The 24,848-nt window shown below is 38.1% G+C and overlaps 1 protein-coding gene across 1 annotated transcript in view; it reads left to right on the forward strand.

Annotated features, from left to right (window-relative positions):
• Positions 1-1,469: 1,469 nt before the first annotated feature.
• The window catches only part of LOC107712353 (zinc finger ZZ-type and EF-hand domain-containing protein 1-like), a 45,920-nt gene continuing 22,541 nt past the window's right edge, over positions 1,470-24,848 (forward strand). Inside the window, exons 1-35 of the mRNA XM_016517577.1 lie at positions 1,470-1,793; positions 3,170-3,314; positions 3,466-3,660; positions 4,514-4,697; positions 4,815-5,014; positions 5,713-5,923; positions 8,451-8,567; positions 8,825-9,003; positions 9,135-9,233; positions 9,447-9,538; positions 9,712-9,857; positions 10,174-10,279; positions 10,756-10,974; positions 11,108-11,199; positions 12,068-12,264; positions 12,983-13,116; positions 13,215-13,285; positions 13,383-13,497; positions 13,720-13,879; positions 15,567-15,688; positions 15,799-15,921; positions 16,126-16,295; positions 16,422-16,503; positions 16,700-16,901; positions 17,160-17,302; positions 17,839-18,082; positions 18,508-18,587; positions 18,671-18,761; positions 18,853-19,360; positions 21,747-21,911; positions 22,192-22,311; positions 22,453-22,614; positions 23,148-23,277; positions 23,726-23,864; positions 24,064-24,229. Coding sequence (XP_016373063.1) covers positions 1,470-1,793; positions 3,170-3,314; positions 3,466-3,660; positions 4,514-4,697; positions 4,815-5,014; positions 5,713-5,923; positions 8,451-8,567; positions 8,825-9,003; positions 9,135-9,233; positions 9,447-9,538; positions 9,712-9,857; positions 10,174-10,279; positions 10,756-10,974; positions 11,108-11,199; positions 12,068-12,264; positions 12,983-13,116; positions 13,215-13,285; positions 13,383-13,497; positions 13,720-13,879; positions 15,567-15,688; positions 15,799-15,921; positions 16,126-16,295; positions 16,422-16,503; positions 16,700-16,901; positions 17,160-17,302; positions 17,839-18,082; positions 18,508-18,587; positions 18,671-18,761; positions 18,853-19,360; positions 21,747-21,911; positions 22,192-22,311; positions 22,453-22,614; positions 23,148-23,277; positions 23,726-23,864; positions 24,064-24,229 — 5,633 coding nt within the window. The remainder of the gene's footprint in view (positions 1,794-3,169; positions 3,315-3,465; positions 3,661-4,513; positions 4,698-4,814; positions 5,015-5,712; positions 5,924-8,450; positions 8,568-8,824; positions 9,004-9,134; positions 9,234-9,446; positions 9,539-9,711; positions 9,858-10,173; positions 10,280-10,755; positions 10,975-11,107; positions 11,200-12,067; positions 12,265-12,982; positions 13,117-13,214; positions 13,286-13,382; positions 13,498-13,719; positions 13,880-15,566; positions 15,689-15,798; positions 15,922-16,125; positions 16,296-16,421; positions 16,504-16,699; positions 16,902-17,159; positions 17,303-17,838; positions 18,083-18,507; positions 18,588-18,670; positions 18,762-18,852; positions 19,361-21,746; positions 21,912-22,191; positions 22,312-22,452; positions 22,615-23,147; positions 23,278-23,725; positions 23,865-24,063; positions 24,230-24,848) is intronic.

Genomic DNA, 24,848 nt, shown 5'->3' on the forward strand with positions numbered 1-24,848 from the left:
AACAAAGTCACACTCAATAAGGTACCATATTCCTCACCACATTTTTAAAAATATTGGCGGCCTTGAATTTGTGTTGAGATGTGATCTCGACCCTTGCAAAATTCCTCTGAAGGTATCTAATTTTCATAAACAAGTACTGCTTTTTTGGAAAATGATATTTACCCACAACTTTTCCCCTCACAACTCCACTCTTTGGAACAATAGGGCTGCAATTATTAATAGGAAATCTCTGTTTAAAAGTGATTGGTATAGCCAAGGCATTATTTTTATTCATGATTTATTAGATGATAATGGCTTTTTCCTATCTTATAATGATTTCATTAACAAATACAGAGTTAGAATTACAATAGGTTATAATAAGGTATGCAATGCTATACCCACTGGATTGTTAAGAATAATCCAAAGCAGTTTTTCTGATCTTTTATCTAGACCTGTAGTTTCTCTTCCCTCTTTGAAAATATGTAATGTTGACCTTTTAGACGGTAAGTGTAATAACAAACTTATTTACAAAAAACTTAAACGTATTATCACTGGTGATTATCGGTATTATTTTATGGGAGATGTTAAAACCTCAGTAAAGGACAAAGCTTTTACCCGTTATTATATGGCATACCCAGTTGCTCCAAAGGTCAAGGAGACTCATTACAAAATTATGTTTAGGATTTACCCAGTTAGTGACTTTATACACAAACTATTTCATTTCGAGGTGGATCCTTGTGGTTTCTGTTCTTCTTTTCCTGAAACACTTGATCACCTTTTCTTTTACTGTGAGGCTACTTCTAAGTTTTGGTTCGATATACATAGCTGGTTGTCAGTAAAAATGGAGACAATTCCTCCTATAACCCAAGATGTCGTCTTTTTTAAGTGTGATTTAAATTCATCCTTCTCTGATGTTGTAAATTTTGTTTTGTTGATGGGTAAATATCATATCCATACTTGTAAATGGAAAAAATGTAAGCCCTCCTTCAATATATTTTTATGTGAGTTTGCTAAAATGTTTCAGAGCTTCAAATGCTTCAAAAAACATAATATAAAATCTGAAAAGTTATGCTTCTCTTTGTCAAAATATTTATTACTTTAGTATCTTTTTTTCTTTATAATGTCTACATCGACTACATCTTTGTTTTCATCCTTGCTCCTTGTGTTTATTTATGTTTATTTTTTATGTCTTCTTTTGTTTTTATTGGCGATTGGCAAACAGCTTTCGGGTGCATTACCGCCACCCACTGATCTGGAGTGTGGACTCAGGATCTAAATCACTATACACAACACCCCCCCAAAAAATCAATAAACTATTATTGATAACTATTTATTAGTCTTGTTGATCCTAAACGCTCTAGAAGTAGACTCCAACCCTTATCATCTGCAGATTTTTTAAGAATATTACTAATATTTTGCTCTCCATTCTCTCTTAGTGCATTCTTTAAAATTTCTCTCTCTGAATCATACTTCTGGCAATGCAATAAAACATGGTCTTCTGTTTCTTCCTCTCAGCAGGAGCAGCGGCAGGCTCCGGTCCGAGGAGAAACGGAAGAGGTTCGGCGAACCCGCCGGCCCCGAGCTATGGACTCCCCGCTCCTGAAGCTCTGCTGGAGCAGGTGAAGCTGCGAGAGGCAGCGGCCCGTATGAGCGACTCATGGGTCGCCATTTCGGAGTCGGTGCTGGCGCGAAACGAGAGCGCTCTGGTCCGCTGGCTGGAGGAGCGGCTGAGCCGCGGAGAGGAGTCCGTCACTCTGGAGCAGTTCTGTGAGATGCTGGAGAGCAGAGACGCGCCCAGAGATGAGTGCGAGGAGGTGATCAGACATGTCACTCAGATGAGCAATGACCTGCTGTAGCACAGTGGTTCAAGCCAGGCCTTGGCTGATAACTGAGAGTTTGCATGTTCAAGACCAAAGAAGGGTGGTTCATGAACACTCACTATAGTGCACTTCAGCAAAACGTCCCTGTCACCTAAATGACTTATTAGTAAATAAGCAGTATTTAGCTGACAAACAACTCAAAGTTGTGTAATTGACCACTTAGCTTGCTCTATACTCTGAGTGGTTACATTGTGTAATCTCTATCTTTGTATCACACCTTTGATAAAGGCTGTTTATTGGCTGTCCCCACCTAGTTCACTTTCAATCTTGACTGCATTTCAGCACATCATAGGACGGTCGTATTAGATTTGCTTTGTCTTTCTTTTTGATTGGTAGATATAGGGTTTGATTGATTACACTGACTATTATTGACCGCCGAATAGTCAGACTCATCTAGTGCCAGTATTGAATAGGTCTTGCTGTGCTGTACTTCTTGTAAATAAAAAGGTTAGGCTATAAGAAATGCTTTAGCAAATTAAATTTGGCAATAACAAATTACATTTTGACACAGATTTCTACAGTTGAACTTCTGACTATTGATTTCCAATTTTTCTATATTTTTATATGTAAAATAAACAGAAAAACATTTAGCAAACTAAATGTTTTTCTGTTTATTTTACATATACAAATTGCCAGTAAAAACTCAGCTGTATAAATCTTTTTTTAAAAGTTAGATTTGTGACTGACAGATTTAAATTTTGTTAAAGCTATATATAAACCGTAGAGAACTTTAGTGGGCATCCATAATCACAGGGCCCGGGACAATGTCCCCACTTCCCCCAACCCTGATTAAATTTAAATCCTATCCAGAGCAATTGATATTGGAGCATAAATGTGTTATTTTTCTGGGATTGGCTCAGTGTGCGGTGACGAGCCAAGTTTTACTTCCTTACAAAAGTAAAATAGTTCAGTCACGTTTCCATTGTTTATAGTCTGGTACTTTTATACATATATCTTGGTGCTAAATGATTACTTAATTCATGTACTATGTTATTTACATGGTATTTTCAGACATATCCAAAATCATTGTTGCACTGGTGCATTTTGTTAGTGTGGTGCTTTCTGGAGGTGGCTATACTGATGTAAACATGACTCACTTTCATTTGCTTTACAAATGATTCACATGCTGACTCGAGTGTGTTTGTGTAGGTGAAATGGACAACTGGTTTGAGAGATCTAGAGAGACTAGTTGTTCTTGTCCTCCTTTTGTTTTCTGTTTGCCTTCTCTTTTGTGCGATACCTCAGCCTAATATTTGTGTCACAGAACGTACAGACAGAAAAAACAAATCTCTTCCATTTGTGCTCTTTAGGCCTATGGTCAGTTTGATGCTGAGGGTGATGGGATTGTTGATGTGGAGAGCATGCTCATGGCACTGAAAAACTCCAATGGAGCCAACCTGCAGGGAGAACTCAGTCATGTGATCAGGCAGTTTCAGGCGTGCTCTTTGACTCCAGGTGGGGAAGCAGACGTGAACGTTCTTGTTTGTTTGAATGCAGTGGCGACACAAGCTCAGATGTTTGAAGTTGACCATGCCAGGTAACTATGCAAATTATTCTCATTGTTTGACCCAGTTGTTGTCCTCTTTTACCCTTCATGCTCATCCAGGGTTTGTGGATATCTTCTCCAAGTCCAAGGACCGTCTCAAAGCACATGCTTCCAAAATCCTGAAATTCTTGCACCGGAATCGCATCCCCAGCAGCGCAATCCCATTCCCTGTGCTGGAAGGCTACAACAGCATCTGCACCATGAGGTCATCTGTAGTGCAGGACTTCCTGGATTACCTGCTACAGAAGGAGAAAGGTGAATGGTGGTTATTGGGCAGAGTGGTAATAACAATTATTATATAGTGCTGCAGGGATGATATGTTTTTGTAAGCCAACCCAGAAGTGAGAATCACCCTGGTCCCTGTGGACGCTGCTGTGATTTAGGTTAAAAACGGTAAATACTCCGTACATATCAAACAAACTGTTATAACAGACAAAGCAGTAGTAATAAAAGCAGTTACTCACACCTGTGTGTTGCGCCATTACTGTCGGATCCAATATAGTCAGCACAGCATCGTCTTTTCATTTCAATCTATCTGAAAATTCTGCGTCAAAGTGTGCCTTGTTTGTAAATTAATCTGCTGTAAAATGAAGTGAACAAAGGACCAAGTTCTTACTGACGTGGTCTGGATCTTCATTAAAAATAAAGTTCATCCACTCTTTCCTAACATTGGGATCAGAAGGAAGGCAATGCAAAGACTGTGTTTTTCAACAATTTGGCACTGCACAGCGTCTTATTGTATTCAGAGCATCTTTATAGTTTGGTTTCTGCGTAGATGTGCATTTGCCCCTTTCGTTATTTACCTACTATATGTGCAAATCGGTGGGCGGGGCTAAGCAGGCAGTGATGTAGAAGCAGGCGTTGATATTCTTCTGCGAAGACGGCGTTTAGCCACACTATTACACCATAGAGTGGCACATTCTACAAGCTGTTGTTTTGGCAGACTGGCTTCAATATAAGCTGTGTTTGGATAAACGACAAACTTTTGAGTTCTGAAACTTACAGGATGTTTTTTATAGTACAGTGACCTCTTATATGTAGAACTATATAGAAATATGAGAACATTTTCCTCCATCACCTTTGCATATTCTACTGACTATCCTCTCAGATCTAGACATCCAGTACAGAGCTGAGCTCAATCATGACCCAGATGTGGATAAAGTGAAGGTGGTCACCCAGTGCTACAACTTCATAGAGGCTTCGTCCAATAGTGCAGATATCAACAAGATGACCAATGGTGAGACCGTGTCTTTCTGGCAGTCGGACGGTAGCGCTCGCTCACACTGGATAAGGCAAGCTGTCCATTTCATTTGTGCATTTTCATAGAATTAAAATAGAGCTGATGATGTAACACATTTTATTACCTTTACTAAATAACTAGTTAAATATTACCCCCATCACTTTCACAGGTTAAAGCTGAAGCCAGACATAGTTTTGAGACGCCTGGCCATTGCGGTAGCTTCTAATGACCACAGCTACATGCCGCAGCTGGTGTCTATAGCTGTAGGAAAGAACCGGCGCTCCCTGCAGGAGATCAGAGATGTGAGGATCCCCAGTAATGTCACGGGTTATGTACCGCTACTGGATAACGGCAACATCAGCCATCCTTGTGAGCATACACTTGTATAACAGAATCTTCTGTTTGAAGTTTGAATTTGTACACTACTATTCAAAAGTTTGGGGTTTTTGAAAGAAGTCTCTTATGGTCACCATGGCTTTTTGATAACAAAAATACAGTAAAACCGGTAATGTTGTGAAATATTACTACAATTTAAAAGAATTGTTTTCTGTTTTAATATATTTTATAATGTAATTTATTCCTGTGAGGGCAAAGCTGATTTTTCAGCAGCCATTACTTCAGTCTTCAGTGTCACATGATCCTTCAGAAATCATACTAATTTGCAGATTTGCTGCTCAACAAACATTTCTTATTATCAGTGTTGAAATATGTTGTTCTGCTTAATATTTTTGTGGAAATTGTAATACATTTTTTTCAAGATTCTTGAAAGGGAACCACATTTATTTGAAATAGAAACCTTTTGTGACATTATGAATGTCTTTACAGTCACTTTTGAGCAATTTCATGCATCCTTATTGAATGTAAGTATTAACATCTTTAAAAAAAATCTTACTATCCCCCAAACTTTTGAACGATAGTATATATGTACACAGAAGTTGCATGCTGTAAGTGTAATATAAAGTGAGACTGTGATTTCTGTTTATTCCACGTATATACTACTCTAGTCCTATCAACATGAATGTTAGGAGTCAAAAAGCCCTTATGCTGATCTTCCTTTTGTCTCTCAGATATTCAGATAAACATTAAACGCTGCCTTAGCGATGGCTGTGACACACGTATTCATGGTCTGAAGACAATGGGCTACCAGATTACCAAGAGTAAAGAAGTTTCAGTATCCGATGCCTCAGCTATATGGTATCTGTCGCTCCTCACGTCTCTAGTCACCGCTTCCATGGAAACCAACCCTGTGCTTGCGCAGACCGTCCTACAGAGCACACAGTAAGTCAGGAGAAATTGACTAATGAATATTGCTTCTCACAAAAGCATGGCAGTAATACCACTGTATTTGTTGTGTTATAGGCACAAATTTGATTTATATAGTGTCCTGGATGGGAACTGTATGTTTCGTTCTCTATTTTGCCTATTGCATTTTGATTTGAAAATTTGAATTTAAAGAAGCAGGCGTTGATATTCTTCTGCGAAGACGGCGTTTAGCCACACTATTACACCATAGAGTGGCACGTTCTACAAGCTGTTGTTTTGGCAGACTGGCTTCAATATAAGCTGTGTTTGGATAAACGACAAACTTTTGAGTTCTGAAACTTACAGGATGTTTTTTATAGTACAGTGACCTCTTATATGTAGAACTATATAGAAATATGAGAACATTTTCCTCCATCACCTTTGCATATTCTACTGACTATCCTCTCAGATCTAGACATCCAGTACAGAGCTGAGCTCAATCATGACCCAGATGTGGATAAAGTGAAGGTGGTCACCCAGTGCTACAACTTCATAGAGGCTTCGTCCAATAGTGCAGATATCAACAAGATGACCAATGGTGAGACCGTGTCTTTCTGGCAGTCGGACGGTAGCGCTCGCTCACACTGGATAAGGCAAGCTGCCCATTTCATTTGTGCATTTTCATAGAATTAAAATAGAGCTGATGATGTAACACATTTTATTACCTTTACTAAATAACTAGTTAAATATTACCCCCATCACTTTCACAGGTTAAAGCTGAAGCCAGACATAGTTTTGAGACGCCTGGCCATTGCGGTAGCTTCTAATGACCACAGCTACATGCCGCAGCTGGTGTCTATAGCTGTAGGAAAGAACCGGCGCTCCCTGCAGGAGATCAGAGATGTGAGGATCCCCAGTAATGTCACGGGTTATGTACCGCTACTGGATAACGGCAACATCAGCCATCCTTGTGAGCATACACTTGTATAACAGAATCTTCTGTTTGAAGTTTGAATTTGTACACTACTATTCAAAAGTTTGGGGTTTTTGAAAGAAGTCTCTTATGGTCACCATGGCTTTTTGATAACAAAAATACAGTAAAACCGGTAATGTTGTGAAATATTACTACAATTTAAAAGAATTGTTTTCTGTTTTAATATATTTTATAATGTAATTTATTCCTGTGAGGGCAAAGCTGATTTTTCAGCAGCCATTACTTCAGTCTTCAGTGTCACATGATCCTTCAGAAATCATACTAATTTGCAGATTTGCTGCTCAACAAACATTTCTTATTATCAGTGTTGAAATATGTTGTTCTGCTTAATATTTTTGTGGAAATTGTAATACATTTTTTTCAAGATTCTTGAAAGGGAACCACATTTATTTGAAATAGAAACCTTTTGTGACATTATGAATGTCTTTACAGTCACTTTTGAGCAATTTCATGCATCCTTATTGAATGTAAGTATTAACATCTTTAAAAAAAATCTTACTATCCCCCAAACTTTTGAACGATAGTATATATGTACACAGAAGTTGCATGCTGTAAGTGTAATATAAAGTGAGACTGTGATTTCTGTTTATTCCACGTATATACTACTCTAGTCCTATCAACATGAATGTTAGGAGTCAAAAAGCCCTTATGCTGATCTTCCTTTTGTCTCTCAGATATTCAGATAAACATTAAACGCTGCCTTAGCGATGGCTGTGACACACGTATTCATGGTCTGAAGACAATGGGCTACCAGATTACCAAGAGTAAAGAAGTTTCAGTATCCGATGCCTCAGCTATATGGTATCTGTCGCTCCTCACGTCTCTAGTCACCGCTTCCATGGAAACCAACCCTGTGCTTGCGCAGACCGTCCTACAGAGCACACAGTAAGTCAGGAGAAATTGACTAATGAATATTGCTTCTCACAAAAGCATGGCAGTAATACCACTGTATTTGTTGTGTTATAGGCACAAATTTGATTTATATAGTGTCCTGGATGGGAACTGTATGTTTCGTTCTCTATTTTGCCTATTGCATTTTGATTTGAAAATTTGAATTTAATTTGTTGAGACATGTACAGGTGCATCTCAATAAATTAGAATGTCGTGGAAAAGTTAATTTATTTCAGTAATTCAACTCAAATTGTGAAACTCGTGTATTAAATAAATTCAATGCACACAGACTGAAGTAGTTTAAGTCTTTGGTTCTTTTAATTGTGATGATTTTGGCTCACATTTAACAAAAACCAATCAATTCACTATCTCAACAAATTAGAAAAATTTAATACACGAGTTTCACAATTTGAGTTGAATTACTGAAATAAATTAACTTTGCCACGACATTCTAATTTATTGAGATGCACCTGTATATATTGTAAGTAAATTGGTACTTTTATTTACCAGTGATGCATTAAATTGATCAAAAGTGACAGTAAAGATTTTTATAATGTTACAAAAGATTTCTATTTCAAACAAATGTTCTTCTTTTGAACTTTTTGTTCATCGTGAAACATTTAATTTGATTAGAGCAGTTTATTTTACTGTGTTTTTTGTATGCTTTTTGTTTTTTAGGAAAGCCTTACAGCACATGCCGCCCCTGTCCTTAACGCCGTCTTCAATGGAGTTCCCCAGATTCCTCTCTGCAAACATTCTGGAAGAGGTGGACGGCTTTTTACTGCGCATAGCAGAGTAAGAATCAAGCTCTGCTAGCACAAGCTCAGCTCAACTCAGCACGTTTAAATCTGTTATTAATAGGTCAAAACAATACTGACATGGAGGGCAATAGTGGCGAACCCCTTTCGGTTTTAATTACACAATACGAGTTAGCCTGATAATAATGGAAAACTGTTTTCTATCAGTGAATAATTACAGCTGTTTCATCTGAACGTAATTGGACACTCTGCTGAGAAAGCTTAACAGAAGTGCTTTGCTTTCAACCTTCCTAGCTGCTGTGTGTCTCCTGACGCTGAGCTGACTCTGTTAGCGTTTGCTCTGGCTCGAAGCAGTGTGGCTAAAGTCCTCATCTCTTTGTCTGGTATCTGTGAGCATCCGGACTCAGAGTACAGAGCTTCCTCACTGCTGGCCTCTATGGCGTCTGTCCGGTTAAGACTACTGTACCGTAACGGTAATGCACAGTGGTCCCAAAGGATTTTTTCAAATTTAATAACTAATACATTTTAATCAAATGAAAAAAGTTAACAGTAATAACACTGATATAGACGTTTCTTTTCATTTATCACTGTTCATGTAAATTAGGTAAACCCATCCAGCTCCATCTGCAAGCATGTGATGTAAAGAGTAAAGAGGAGAAGTCTGGCCCAGAAAACATGCTGACGGAGCCCAACACTGGAGATGGTACGGTCTTGGTTTTATTTGGTGTAGAGATGGGTATTTTGATAGAGTGCTTCACAGATAAATCACCAAAGTGCTGATGTGAATAGTGATGTCTTTTAAAAAACACAGAGCTTTCTCTGTGGAGAAAGGCTGTATGGTTGAGCGGTCATCTGTATTGCTTAGAAAGGAACTAATGCAAAGTGGACCCTCTTAATGCTTCATTTGTACCTGCAGGTTTTCTGACAGAGAATGGAAAGAGGAAAGCCAGTGTGATTCTGTCTACTGAAAACCAGAGCTGCTTCCAGGTCACACAGATCAAGATAAAAGTAAGAGAAACACTTTAGTAAACACTTGAGAATTGTGCTTTGTACTTCTTAAACATAAAATTAGAGTGTGTTCTGTCAGTACGGGAGTCAAATAAATGTTCATTTGGAAGCATACAAACTGATTTGATCTACATATCCTAGTTTTAAAGCACTGCTGTGTTCCTACGCTTCAGGTGCGTAAAGGAGCTATTGGTGCTAAATGTGGCTTGGTGTTTGCCTACAATGACAGCGAGGCATTTGATGCAGATAAACACTTCAAAAGATTCAAAAAGTATGACAGCTGGGACTACAAAGACTATAAAGAATTTGTCCAAGATAGGTATGTCACAGTGATTTGTTGTTGATTTGTTAATGTAACATTGTTGCTCATAAAAGACACCCAATATTGATCACATGAACTTTAAATGCTGCTTGTTTAGGAGTGTGTGAGAGAGTGAGCAGCTTGTGGGAATGCACTGTCTTGCCCAGTGCATGTGAGAGTGTATTTTGGTCTGTGCACATGTGCACACGGCCAAGATGGCTGTAAATTCAGTGAGAATGTTTCTGTGAGTCAATTGACCCCTCGCTGTTTTCTGCCTCTGTACCTCACACACTGTCACGTGTATTACATTCACAAACAAACACACACACTCCAGCACAAGGATAGAAGAGACCAGTGAGGACGAGCCCATTGGCTGGTTTGAGGTGGAAGAGGACTGGAACGACGTGGAGATCAAGCTGCAACAATGCAGAGTGTCAAAAGTATGGATTCTTTCTTTCTTTCTTTCTTTGAATGTTTGCTCCTGACATCAATCGAAAATCAAAAACTGTATGTTATTAACTCTGGGAGTTTGTCCACCTACTAAAGTTCTCCCTTCTCAGACTGAATGTCTTTATTACAGTTAAAATGACAATAATTAACAGTTTTTGCTGAATAATTTTTAAATGCTTTAAAAGCACAATGAAATGAAAGTAGTGACAGATCATTTCTTCTGTATTATGATGAAGATCTGAGTGAAATTGACTATCGAAAACTAAATGTAGGGTGGAGACTTGGTTTAATCCATCAGTTGTTGATTCAGTGGAGACGGATCTTAATGTCAGCTTGCAGTTGATCATTTCACGCGCAAGTCTGTCATTTTTTGTCATTTTAATTAAATATTATGAATTCTGAAAAATAATTTAAAACAATTGTAACACTTGATCAACAGCTATTCTTTTTGTCTTTCTGTGTGTAGTTTCTGATGGTGAAGTTCCTGTGTGCTAGGCAGGACACAGCAGAGCGGTTGGGGGTTCAGCAGATGAGTTTCAGTGGTTATTTGTGTCCACACTCAGAGCGGCTGGAGGATGTGGACGATCTGAGCGCTCAGGTCGAGGGGAGCATTTCAGGCCTGGTTACGGGTCTCGCACTCATGAAGAAAACCCTTTATTTCACCCAGCAGCTCACCAGAGATATGGTACACCCAGCAAATGTCCTCTTGCGACTGACCTAATTTATTAAGATACAACTCTGAAATTCGTAATGCATTTTTTCAGTGAACTTTGCATGCCTCTCTAAAGAGAGCTGTATACCCTGAGCATATGTTACAGGATGTGTCTCTGTCCAAGCAGAAGTCCCTGCTGGACTTCAGTGACCTCAGCATGCTGCTGTTCTGGGACTTCTACCACAAACTCAGATCTATGTGAGTAAAGCTGTAATGAGAACTTATGTTTATATTAATATGTGCATGGATTTTATTTGAAATGGTTTATAAATAGGATGTAATTTTTACTGCTCATACGGTGGGGTTACAGAAAGTATGTGTTAAAAATCAGTGGTTCATTTTACATTTTGCCATAAAGACTTTCTATTTCTAGGCCACTAATCTGATAAATTCACTGATCATGTGACTCTCTCTACAGATGGTCAGATGTTCATGCTTCCTGTAGATTATGATTTTTTCTGAAGTCCACTTGACATGAAATTTTAAGCCATGATGGCAAAGTTCTATGGTGTGACATGCTATACTTTATGTAAAACAAAATATATATAAAAAAGTATTTTAAAATTATAATTTAGAGATTACATGTATTATTTGTACTTTTTGTCCATTTAAAGGATCAATTGAAATGAACTAATTAAGGCAAAGGTATTTAAAAATAGACAGTAAAGAAGACTTTTTAAAATAAAGACTAGACACAAAGTTTAGACTTTGACATTAGAGTATTGTGGCCTTGTCCATGTAATAACACTACTTTTTAAAAGTTTGGGGTCAAAAGAAGTCTCTTATTCTTACCAAGGCTGCATTTATTTGATCATAAGTACAGTAACACAGTAACATTGTGAAATATCATTACAATTTAAAAGAATTGTATTCTATTTTTAATATTCTTCAAAATGTCATTTATTTCAGCAGCCATTACTCCAGTCTTCATTGTCACATGATCCTTCAGAAACCATTCTAATATTATGATTTGGTGAAACATTTCTTATGAACTAAGGCAGGTAAAATGTGTTTAAAAATGATATTTTCCAATGTCTGCCACGTATGTGTGTGCATACACTTTCAGTGAGGGAGAGGAGGCCATAAAGACAAGAGTTCTCCTGCTTCAGCTGCTCCAGAACTGCTTCCCAATGCTGCCCAGCCTGACAGAGTCCCAGTCGTCAGACATCACAGCCTCAGCTTCAGCTTCAGCATCACCCTCAGCCAGCACAGACGTGGATCCTGCAGAAGCTGTCGGAGAGCTCTACAGTCACTTGTGTCAAGGTAAGTCTCACATACTGCTCTGTATGACTCAACGGCATGACTGTGGCAAATCGAGACACACTTCAGTGGTTTGTTTGTAATGCCTTGCTGCTGTATAGCATGTACAATTTGATTTGTGTTTGTGGAGAACTGCTGGAAACCAGCTGTGAACAGAACATGAAACATAAATAATGATCTGTTGGAACAGCGTCTAAGCTGAAGTAGAAGTTTGTAGCTGCTCTCAATTTGCTTCCATTGTAGCAAACATTACTGATCAAAAGTTTGGAGTGTGTATTTTTTAAATGTTTTTCACAGAAGTCTCATATGTTCAACAAGGTTGTATTTATTTAATCAAAAATACAGTAAAAGCTGTGATATTGTGAAATATTACTACAATTTAAAATAAGTTTTTATTTTATTTTAATATATTTCTAAATAGAATTTATTCCTGTGGCAAAGCTCAAGAAACTTAAAAAGAACAGAATTTATTTGAAGTATAAATCTTTTGTTACATTATACATTTCTTAATGTCACTTAATCAGTTTAATTTGTCTTCTCTAAATAAAAAACAACATACTAACCACAAACTGAATAGTAGTGTAATTTGTAGTTTCCAAAAAATATCAGTTAAAATTGATGGCTAAAAACACACAGTTAAATTGGTTAAAAGCAATATAATAATGCCATTGTGTCTTGCTTGGTGCTTGAGAGAATAACCCACAGTTTTTGTGCTGCGCAGTGGTGGACGGTGCTGAAGGACAGACTGCAGTGGAGAAAGCTCTGAGAAAAGAAGCTGTGAAAGCCATCCTCAGTGGAGCTGCCATTTTCTTCCCTGACAAACAGAGCCGGAGGGACAAACTCTTTCACATGATGGTAAGTAAGACTATGAGGGTGTACTTGCCTTGGCTGAATATTGTTATTGAATTGCTATTGTATGAGATTTTTTTTGTTGTTGTTGCTGCTTTTCTCAGAAAAACATAACTGAAGAAAATCAGCCAGAGTCTGTTAAACTGACATTTGAGTCTCTCTGCAGTTACTTCAGGTATCAGACTCCTCCCTTTAAACTTTTTTTTTGTCCTGTTAAAATTTATAGCATACTTCCTGCTCTCACACGTCGTCTCGCTTATCTCTGTTTGCAGCGATCAGGACCCGAAAGGTCTCCTCTTGCTGCCCTCTAAAGGAGCCCCATCTGACTTTGACATCTCACCTGTCCTGACCGTCATGGACACGCTGCTCATTGTGGCCACTAGAGAGGTATGTCTGCCCTACGCTGACAGCCAACCTCATCTGGTCACTCCTGCTCACATATATAAGCTCCTGCAAATAGCTGACACATACTTTAGATGTTTATGTGTTAGCTGACACCTCGTATTGTAATGCATTGCATGACAACACCCTAATAGTTTTCCCTTGTCTAGCTTTATAAAGAGTAATGTGATGTTGATCCATGTAAAATGCCCCTCTCCCTTTCTTCAGTGTGAGGTGTTGATGTTGGATTCCAGAGGAGGGTCCATTTGGAGGGTCCTGCTGTCTCTGTTCTGGGCTTTACAGGGCAGCCTGCTGTCCTGGTGCTTCCTGCAGCTCAAAGGAGGAACGGCCACCTCTGCTGATCTGGCCAGGGAAATCCTGCTGAAATGTTAGTGTGCTTTTCTTGGGTTTCCATTCTGCTTTTATAGAGCCCTTCAAAATACAGTATGGTGAAAAATCTGAGACTACTTGTGAAATTTCTTATATGCTGTGGTAAATGTATATATTAAATATTTATATTTTAATGCCTTTTTCATTACAAATTGTATTATGAGCATAACAGTTACAAAGCTGAATTGAAGAATTAACATTCGGCACTTAAGTGGTATGTGTTTGTGTAAAATCTGATGAGGAGAAAGTTTGAAAGAGCATCTTGAGAAGTTTTAAGTTTAAATTTTGATTTCTAGTTTTTCAGTGGTCTCTCTTCAGTGGTCTCTGGTCTCTATAAAGATGTAGTCCAGCTCTGTGTCTTTTTGATTCAGATATTTATGTTCTGTAAAACAGCAAATGGTTGTACAACATTTGAGTAACACTTTTCAGTCTAGCTCTAAAGACTGTGCTGTCAGCTTTATTTGACTGTCAGTGAGAGGTTTTTCAGAGTGAATTGTAGCTACACATGACTAGGGCTGCACGATAAATTGCATGCAATATTTAACGCGCATCTTGTCAGTAAAGCCATTCTGTAATCAGCGGTAAATCTCCATCACCTGCGGGCTTTCACATGGAGCAGCATTAACTACACAGAGCCGTTGTTCACCGACAAGCTGCGCAAAACATGCGCAAAATATGATCGTGGTTTTGCGCAGCTTGTCAGTGAACAACGGCTCTGTGTAGTTAATGCTGCTCCACGTGAAAGCCCACAGGTGATGGAGATTTACCGCTGATTAAAGAACCGGCTTTACTGACAAGATGCGCGTTAAATATCGCATGCGATTTATCGTGCAGCCCTACACATGACGGAACATAACATAGGCACTTTTTTAATGAAACACTTTTATTCAGTAAGAATGCATTAAAAGTGACATTTATAATTGACATTTCTAATAGTGCTGTCAAACGATTAATCGCAAAATAAAAGTTTTTGTTTACGTAATATATGTATGTGTACTGTGTATATTTATTATGTATATATAAATGCACACACATGCACGACACGTATATATTTAAGAGAAATGTGTTATGTTTATATACTAAATATATTTAAAATGTAAATTCAGGTAAATATTTTCAAAATATATACTGTATATATGTGTATTTATATATAACGTTACATAATAAATATACAGTACACACACATATATTATGTAAACAAAAACTTTTATTTTGGATGCGATTAATCGTTTGACAGCACTAATTTATAAACATTTATAATGTTACAAGAGATCTTCTAAATGCTGTTCTTTGGAACTTTCTGTTATCAGAGAATCCTGAGTGAGTATGATTTTCACACATATATTAAGCAGCACAACTCTTTGATAATTATCAGAAGTGTACCAAACCAGCATATTAGAATAATTTCTGAAGGATCATGTGACACTGAAGACTGATGTAATGGCTGCTGAAAATTCAGCTTTGCCTTCACAGGAATAAATTACATTTTAAAATATATTAAAATACAAAACGATTCTTTTAAATTGTATTCTTTTGCTATATTACTATTTCTACTGTTTTTTGATCAAATAAATGCAGCCTTACCTTAAAAAAAATTACGGACCCCAAACTTTTGAACAGTAGTGATTATTTGCGGTAGTCTGATGAAGTGTGAATATATCTGTATTGTTTCTCTTGGATATTAGATGTGGAACAGTTCCTGTCAGGTACCAGAGACATACTGAGTCCTCTTATTAAGCGCTTCTCTGGAGCTGACATCATAGAGAAACTCAGTGGATCAATTCTTGCCATGGCAACAAGACAGCTGGTAGCAGACCGCTTTATCCCATTAAATCTTATTTAATTATTCATTCATTTATTTATGCTTCTGTGTGTATGTATATATTAAGTGTGGATTCAATTGTGTTCTGTTGTTAGACAATCTTCCTGCTTGAGCTGTGCGCTCTGGATATTCCTCACTGTGTGCTGCTCAAGAGATTCTATCCTCTGGCAGACCTGCTCAAGAAGCTGTCTAGTGATACAGAGGACATCTTCTCTAAGGTCAGTTCACTCTGTGTCTTAAAAAGTTTGATACGTTTAAGTTAAAATACATAGAATTAAAATGACTGAAAACTAATGTAAAGGAGTATTTCATTTGGGTTTTCTACATCCAAATTAAAAAGTAAGATAACCAAGCCACTAATAACTGAATGACAGTTGGTAAGAATAATGCATTTATCAGTTTTTATCCCTGTGTGTTTGTAGGTTGATATGGAGGGCTGTCAGCAGACTCAGCAGCCTGTTGTATTAAGGACGTGGCATATGGAGTCACCTCATAACTATGAGAACAGCAGACACGAGACCACCGTCTTTGTCTGTCCTGGGGCCACATCCTTCGAGGTGGAGTTTGATGAAGGTTGTGAAACAGAGAAAAGGTGTGAAGAGCTTATTCTACAATTCTACTGCCACCTTCTGGTGAAAACGGGAATCAAACTCACACTTTTCCTGTTACAGATACATGTGTGGCTTGAGTTAAAGTTTGTTTTTTGTTTTTTTGGTAGGTATGACTATCTGGAATTCACTGATGCTAGGGGAGGAAAAGTGCGATATGATATGAAGGTCGGCACGGAGAAATGGCCAAAGGTACAAAAACGGTTTACTGTACTATTTTAACTATAGTGGTCTGCCAAATGTGTTATGTAATTATATTAAAGATAATTTGTTCAAATCAATGCAATTAATTTTAGCCTTTGCTTGAATGTGATTCCTTTTTTTTTATATCTTGAAGAAGAATAAAAATAAATGTTATGTATAATAAATCATGCTTTTTTTTCTTCAGAAAGTGACGTTTAAAGCAGGTCCCCAGCTGCAGTTTCTGTTCCACTCAGACAGCAGTAATAACGAATGGGGTTACAAGTTCACAGTGACAGCATATGGCCTGCCAGACGTCACCGTGTCCTGGACCTCAGATCTGCAGCTCCTCGTGTCCAGGCTAATGGGCCGTCTGGCCTCCCGCACCATGGCTTTGAAATCACCTTACGGTGTGATAATTGTGTACTTTTGATTATTTCTCTGTTAAATTATTTGAAAAAGGCTAATTTTATCCCTTGTATTTAATTTAAATGTGTGTGAGCACATAAATGTGTTCTCCTTCAAATAAATAAATTGTAAAAAGGTAAAAAAAAAAATTAAAAAAAAGTGAATGTATAGACCGACATTGAATATAAATATCACAATATGAATTGCAGTTAGTTGACTTACGATGATGGTTTTGTGTTATGTCTGCCTTCCTCTTGAAGAGATCCGTGGTGTAAAAGAGTTGCCTGCAGGCTTGATGAACCATGTCCTGTCCTGTCCTCTATGGAAGCCTATGTTCAGACATGGTTTGAGTGGACTTCATGGAGAAAATAAATTAGCCCTGGCCAGCCCAGACACCGACCCGGTGAGAGTACTTTGGTTATGCCTTTATGTGTGCGTTTCAGTCAAAAAAAAAACGTTACAAAAAAATCTAATCATGTTTGTGCGTCTTGTGCTATTTTGTTCTGCAGGAAGAGCCAGCACCTTTGGGAGATGAATTGGTGGAATTCCTTAAGGACTTTGCCTGCTGGGATCCTTCGCAGGATGCTTCTGATGGCAGGACGGAGTTAATGAGGGCCCTTTTGATGACTTGCAAGAAGCAGCCAATCAGGAACGAGATTGCTGCAGGCTCAAAAGTGGACCAGGCTGTGAACGCCACAAATTAACAGCTAATCCTAGATATTCACATACTTTTGCCACCCACAGATATGTAATATTAGATAATTTTCCTGATTAAAAAAAAAAGACAAAGTATATATTTTCATCTCATTTGTTTGATTGGGTTCTCTTACCCGGTGAGAGTACTTTGGTTATGCCTTTATGTGTGCGTTTCAGTCAAAAAAAAAACGTTACAAAAAAATCTAATCATGTTTGTGCGTCTTGTGCTATTTTGTTCTGCAGGAAGAGCCAGCACCTTTGGGAGATGAATTGGTGGAATTCCTTAAGGACTTTGCCTGCTGGGATCCTTCGCAGGATGCTTCTGATGGCAGGACGGAGTTAATGAGGGCCCTTTTGATGACTTGCAAGAAGCAGCCAATCAGGAACGAGATTGCTGCAGGCTCAAAAGTGGACCAGGCTGTGAACGCCACCTGGGCGGCCATGGTGTATCACACACCAGCACTTCACCACAGTCTTAGGAGCTTTGGTAATTAAATACAATTTAAGAGTTGCATTCAGGTTCAAGAGAGCAAACACTAAAGAGAAATGTTGCAGACACACTCTTGAAACATTTCAAATTAATTATTAATTTATTAATATTTTTTATTAATGTGTGTGCGTGTGTGTTTATGTATGTATGTGTATATATAGAACAGAGAAAACAGTATTTGGTCAATGCCACAAATTTGGTTAATGACAAATTGGTTAATTTCATATTGCTTCATAATGTGAAAATCCTAAAACTCCAGGGCCTTGTTAAACTATCAAAACCTTGATCCCTTGGTACAGACAGTATTTGATCTGTTTCTGTAAGATGTTTGTATGAACAGGACAGTTTGTCGGTCATACATGTCAATCCCAGTCCCAATGTCCTTTTGAGCATGTTTCCTTTTCTTATCTCCTCTGCATTAGTTGCTAAAAACGGCCAGAGCAGTCTTAGCGAGGACCTTTTGCAGGTCTATGCCCTCACCGATGGCATCAGAACGTGGATGGTAAGTATAGCTTATAATTTTTGGTTTTAAAATAACATAATATTTCTTTTTATTTACTTCTCCCATTTGATCCGTTTTGGTAGTTGGAAATGAAACAGCGCTACCTTATGGGTAAAATGAATGGAGTAGAGGAAAAAGAAGACCGACAGAATGAGGTTACAATGGAGTCACTTGGTAAATATTGATGCTATAAACATGCCTTTGATGCAGAGTTTCTTAAACTAATTCTTCTGCATTCTCACTATCTTTTTCACTCTCTTAACAGCTGAAATTTGCATCAGTAGAAGTTTGTTCCTCTTCCGATTCAGCCCGAGTGGAGGAACCTCTGCACTTCTGGAACAAGAGCCTTCCAGACCAGAAGATGGCGCTTGTGCTGCTCCTCTTCTTCTATCTGTTTCCACTTCAGAGGGAGACTTCCAGCCCAGCCCCTCTGTTCCCTCCATCTCCCAGAACCCTGAGGCAGCAGAAGCAGCGACGCCCCCAGAGGCCAGTCAGGGGGACCAGATGTTCTCCACACCAGTGGAGGCTGGACCTTCCAGCAGCATCAGTTCTCAGGGTGCCACGGGCTCCTCAGAAAGTCTTCAGTCTCAGACCGGAGAGCCTCTGTCCCCGTTAGTCTTCCCACGTAAAGCACCTTTCAGTCGGGGCCGCTTGAGGCTCCTTTCCTTACGATCTATGGAGGAGCCTCGCATGGCACCACCTGTTAAAGAGCGCTTCCTGATACTCAAACACATCCTCAGCTTTATGAAGGACATGGTCATTAATGAGAGCAGGTATGTTCACGTCATGATGTGAATGGCTAGATGTATGATGCTATGATTCAACAGATTTTGATGCATAAGCTTAAAGGGATAGTTCACCCTCATGTTGTTCCAGACCTTTAAAAATGTATTTCTTCTGCTGAACACAAAAGAAGATATTTTGAAGAATGATGGTAACCAAACCACTGCTGGTCCCCCTTTGACTTCCATAGTGTTTTTTCCCCTTACTATGGAAGTCAGAAGGGACCAGCAACTGTTTGGTTACCTGCAATATATTTTTTTATGTTCCACAGAAGAAAGAAGCTCATACAGGTTTGGAACAACATGAGGGTGAGTAAGAATTAAAATTTTTGGGGTGGACTGTCCCTTTAAAGCTATAGTTCAGTTTACTCTCATTCATGACGTTCTAAACCTTTATAACTTAATGTTACGCTGTAACACAAAAGTAGATACTGTGTTGTTCTGGTGTCCTGTTGGCTCTTCCACACAATAAAGGTGAATGGTGACCAGGGCCTCCTAAAGTAATGAATATTATTATAAAAGTAGCCCTTACAACTTGTTTGCTTCTGAAACAATAAAATAGCTTTGTGACTGAAATTGCAGCCATTAGTTGCTGAAATATTATGTATGTTTTTGAATACTATTTGATCCATGTGTCAAAATCTGTTGAATTTTGGTAGCATTTTCTGTACATTTGAGCCTTCTAGTGAAAATGCTTCTCTTTTTTTTGCATAATTGCAAAATAATTAATTTGATCAATATTATTACATTTAATGTAAATAATCACTACCTTTCAAAAGTTTGGGGTCTAATTTTTTAAGCTAAAAACAGTAAAAATAATAATATTGCAAAAGATTACAATTTAAAATAGTTGTTTTGTATTTGAATATATGTTAAAATGTAATTTATTCCTATGATCTGAAGTTTCAGCAGCCATTACATCAGTCTTCAGTGTCACATGATCCTTAAGATTTAATTTGGTGCTCAAAATGTTTTTTTTTATTACCGGTATTATCATTATTGAAGGCAGTTGTGCTGGCTAAAAGTATTAATTTCTTAAAAAAAAAAAAATGTCTGAATGACCCCAAACTTTTGACCAGGGTGTATATGTTTTTACATTTAATATATACAGTGCTGCTTGAAAGTTTGTGAACCCTTTAGAATTTTCTATATTTCTGCATAAATATGACCCAAAACATAATTAGATTTTCACACAAGTACTGAAAGTAGACAAAGAGAATCCAATCAAACAAAGGAGACAAAAATATATACTTTGTCATTTATTTATTGAGAAAAATTATCTGGTGTTAAATATTTGTGAGTGGCAAATGTATGTGAATCTTTGCTTTCAGTATCTGGTATGACCCCCTTTTGCAGCAATAACTGCAAGTAACGTTTCTTGTAACTGCTGATCAGTCCTGCACAAAGGCTTGTAGGAATTTTAGCCCATTCCTCAGTACAGAACCACTTCAACTCTGTGATGTTGGTGGGTTTCGTCCTATGAACTGCTTGCTTCAGGTGCAATAACGGCAAGTAACTTTTCTTGTAACTGCTGATCAGTCCTGCACAATGGCTTGTAGGAATTTTAGCCCATTCCTCAGTACAGAACCACTTCAACTCTGTGATGTTGGTGGGTTTCCTCCTATGAACTGAGCTTCAGGTCTTTCCACAACATTAAGTTCTGGACTTCGACTCGGCCTTCCCAAAACATTAACTTTGTTCTTCTTTAACCATTCTTTGGTAGAACGACTTGTGTGCTTGGGGTCGTTGTCTTGCTGCATGACCCACTTTCTCTTGAGATTCAGTTCTCGATTCAGAACTTCAGAATTTGCTGGTATAATTCAGAATTCATTGTTCCATCAATGATGGCAAGCCGTCCTGGACACGTCTTGCTTTTAGAGTGTTCTTTGTTGGTGGACCCCTCCTGGGGAGGGTAACGGTGGTCTTGTATTTCCTCCATTTGTACACAATCTGTCTGACTGTGGATTGGTGGAGTCCAAACTCTTTAGAGATGACTTTGAAACCTTTTCTAGCCTGATGAACAACACCAACTCTTTTTCTGAGGTCCTCAGAGATCTCCTTTGTTTGTGCCATGATACACTTCCACAAACATGACCAAACTTTGAAAGATCCCTGTTCTTTAAATAAAACAGGGCACGCAATGACACCTGATAGTAATTTCACTGATTAAAAACACCTCTGAACAGATGGACTCTAATTTCGGACCCCTTTAAATATTTCTTAGTTTGTTTCATGTTTCTTTTTGTCAAAAAACAAACAAACAAATCTTTCAGTTTATTTCTAGGTTTATTTGTTTATTTCCAGATTTTCAATCTGTACTTGCACATATATGGTGATTTGTCCAGCGGTCATGAAGTGTGTTTCTGTGTGTGTTCAGTGTTCTTCATACTCTGGCTCTGAAGAAGGCCCAGGCTCTGAGTGTTTGTGAGGTGCTGGAGCTCGTCCAGCAGTGTATACTCACCCTGGGGAAACCGCACCTCTTCCAGGCACCCTGTATTTTGTTTCTCCAGGAACTCTTAGCGTGTCAGAAAGATTTCACCAAGTATGTTATCTAAAACAATGGTTCTCGAACCTGTCCTGGGGACCCCCCAACCACTGCACATTTTGTATATCTCCCTCATAGGCCACACCCAATTCATGCCTTGCAGACTCTACTAATGAGCTGAAGTGTGTTAAATGAGGGAGACACAAATTGTACAGTGGTTGGGAGTCCCCAGGACAGGTTTGAGAGCCACTGATCTATAAAACCATTTCATGTCATACTAATATCTGACTACTGTTCTAATATTATTATTTTAACTCGACCTGTCTGTCTTTCTCAGTTACTTTTCTCAGTTGGTGGGCAGCGGGCAGGAGATGAGGGAGCTGGTCAGACACTCGTATCATCTGCTGGTTCTCATGCTAGTAGAGGCCGTGCAGAGCTTCAATGCACTGAATGAGAAGTGGGTTTTTAAATATTGAATGTGAATTATGAAATCATTGTGTCGTGTGCTCTAGAAGTTAGTAGCAATAAATATGCTACACAAGGACTGCCAATGCATTCTGTATGTCTTATGTCCATTGTGTGTTTTGTGTGTCCTTAGGGCCCTGCTTCCCGCCCTGTCATGTGTGCAGACATGTCTGCTACATTTGCTGGATATGAGCTGGGAAGCAGAAGATTTATCACTGTTTCTGGACATCAAACTGCCTGATCTTCTGCTCACCATGTCCCAAGAAAACATCAGTGTGCATGATATTGCCATCAGGTATGAGACATTGATCAGAACGCATATGCTGTGCTGGGAATGTAGGGACTTCAGCCTTAAAAAACAAAAAAAAGAAAAATCAATGGGATGGGATCAAATGGGATGTTTACAAAAAAAAGATACATGAAGTGTATAACTGTGTTGTTTTTTGAGTAGCTCATGTTGAATGTGGCTGACACTGTCCCAATACAAATGTAAGGAAAGGTCTGTTATAATATAAATTTGATTTCACTTTATTCTTAAAATTCCCATGCTTTCTATCGTAAATGTGAAATATTATACAGACTTCTGGATAAAATGAGGAGAAAGGAGCTTTCAGTGTCTTTTTTAGTATCATTATCATTTGACTTCTAATGTAAAGTTGTTGAAGACATCTTGAGGGCACATTTGGTGAGCTTCGTTGTTGTGATTCTTGTGATATTGACACTCTTAATCTACACTTAATTCCTGATCTCACAAACTAAGCTTAAAAGTATCCAGTGTTTTATTTGGCTTCTCATCTGTCATTTTCTCCATGTGACATGATGGTGTAGCCAGTGGACGGAGGAGGATGAGATCATTGACTACGAGAGGAACACGGAATGGATGGATGAGTGTTTGGATGGCATGTTTGAGAAATGGTTTGACAAGATCAGCCAGGCCTCAGTGGAGGACAAGAGAAAGGTACAGATATCAAATCAAATAAATGCTTTCCTGGGAAACAAAACTGTTGAATAAGAAGACAGTTGAATTAACACAAAAACTAGCTTAGGGTGGAGTTACAGCATTATTTTGCATGTAATGTTTATTGATGTATACCTGCAAACCTTTTTACGTCACAATTCAGTGTTTAATCTGTGCAAACACAAGCAAATGTCAGCACCCATCAATGCCTAATCATAAGACAGTCACTTTATTCAGGTAGAACAAATATTTGGATTGGATTTGCTTAGTCTTTTGTTAGTCAGGCTAGTTTAACTGTGAACAGTGTTTTTTGCTCTCTGCAAATTTTACATATTCAGACACAAGTTACTGCAAACAGCCCTCAAAATAATGTTATTTGCAAACCCCATATGAAACTAAACATATTCTGCATTTTTGGTGCTCTTTCACTAATTTTTGATCTTTGCAGATGCACATGTTCATTGCACGCTACTGCGACCTGCTGAATGTGGAGATTTCATGTGACGGCTGCGAACGGATCGCACCATGGCATCGCTACCGGTGCCTGCAGTGTACAGATATGGACCTGTGCAAGACCTGCTTCCTCAGTGAGTCACACCATCACAGTCAGCAGTGGCTTACACTATAATGAAGCAAAAACTAAATGTTAATCATACATTATTTCCCTTTTTATTGCATTCACATTAAGTTAGGCACTACACAAATAATTTATTGCAGCAGTATATTTCTCGCACACTTGATAAGTTGGAGTGCCGTGTATTGAACAGCTCTGTTCTCCTGGTTCAGGTGGTGCTAAACCAGAAGGCCATGAGGATGACCATGAGATGGTGAATATGGAGTATGCCTGTGACCACTGCCAGGGCCTTATCGTGGGCAGCAGGATTAACTGTAATGTCTGTGAGGACTTCGATCTCTGCTTTGGCTGTTATAATGCCAAAAAATACCCAGACAGGTAATACACGTGAGAAGATCACTAATGGCAACTAAACAATGAACATGAAAATATAAAATATTTGCAAACAATTTTTCAAACCAAAATGAATCCACATCAAGTCAGATACATTTTAATCAATTTATGACACAAGAAAAATTGGATACCTCAATTGAATGAGTGAATTTCAGATCTGGTTATTTAAAGATGCAAATCCTTCTTTTTTATATACATATATATATGATACTTTATGTTGTTGTTTTCATATTTATTTATTTATTTTGCGTTTTAATATAGTTTTTATTTAATTTTTTTTCAGTATAATTTTATTTAGTAATTTTTCATATATTTTTTACTTCTTGTTTTTTTTTTTATAGTTATATGTTGTATGTTTTTATATATTTTCTTTTTTTATTTTGTTGTTTTTTTTACACACACACACACACACACACACACACACACATATATATATATATATATATATATATATACATACATACATATACATACAATTTTTTGGAGTAACTTGAGGTTCAGTGGCAAAACAATTTTTCAACACACTCACTTCACACACATCCTCACATACACTCACTCTCAAACACTTTTTCAACACACACTCACTTCACACGCATCCTCACAT

The sequence above is a fragment of the Sinocyclocheilus rhinocerous genome, unplaced genomic scaffold, assembly GCF_001515625.1.
Source record: "Sinocyclocheilus rhinocerous isolate Xijiao unplaced genomic scaffold, SAMN03320098_v1.1 scaffold298, whole genome shotgun sequence".
Taxonomy (NCBI): domain Eukaryota; kingdom Metazoa; phylum Chordata; class Actinopteri; order Cypriniformes; family Cyprinidae; genus Sinocyclocheilus; species Sinocyclocheilus rhinocerous.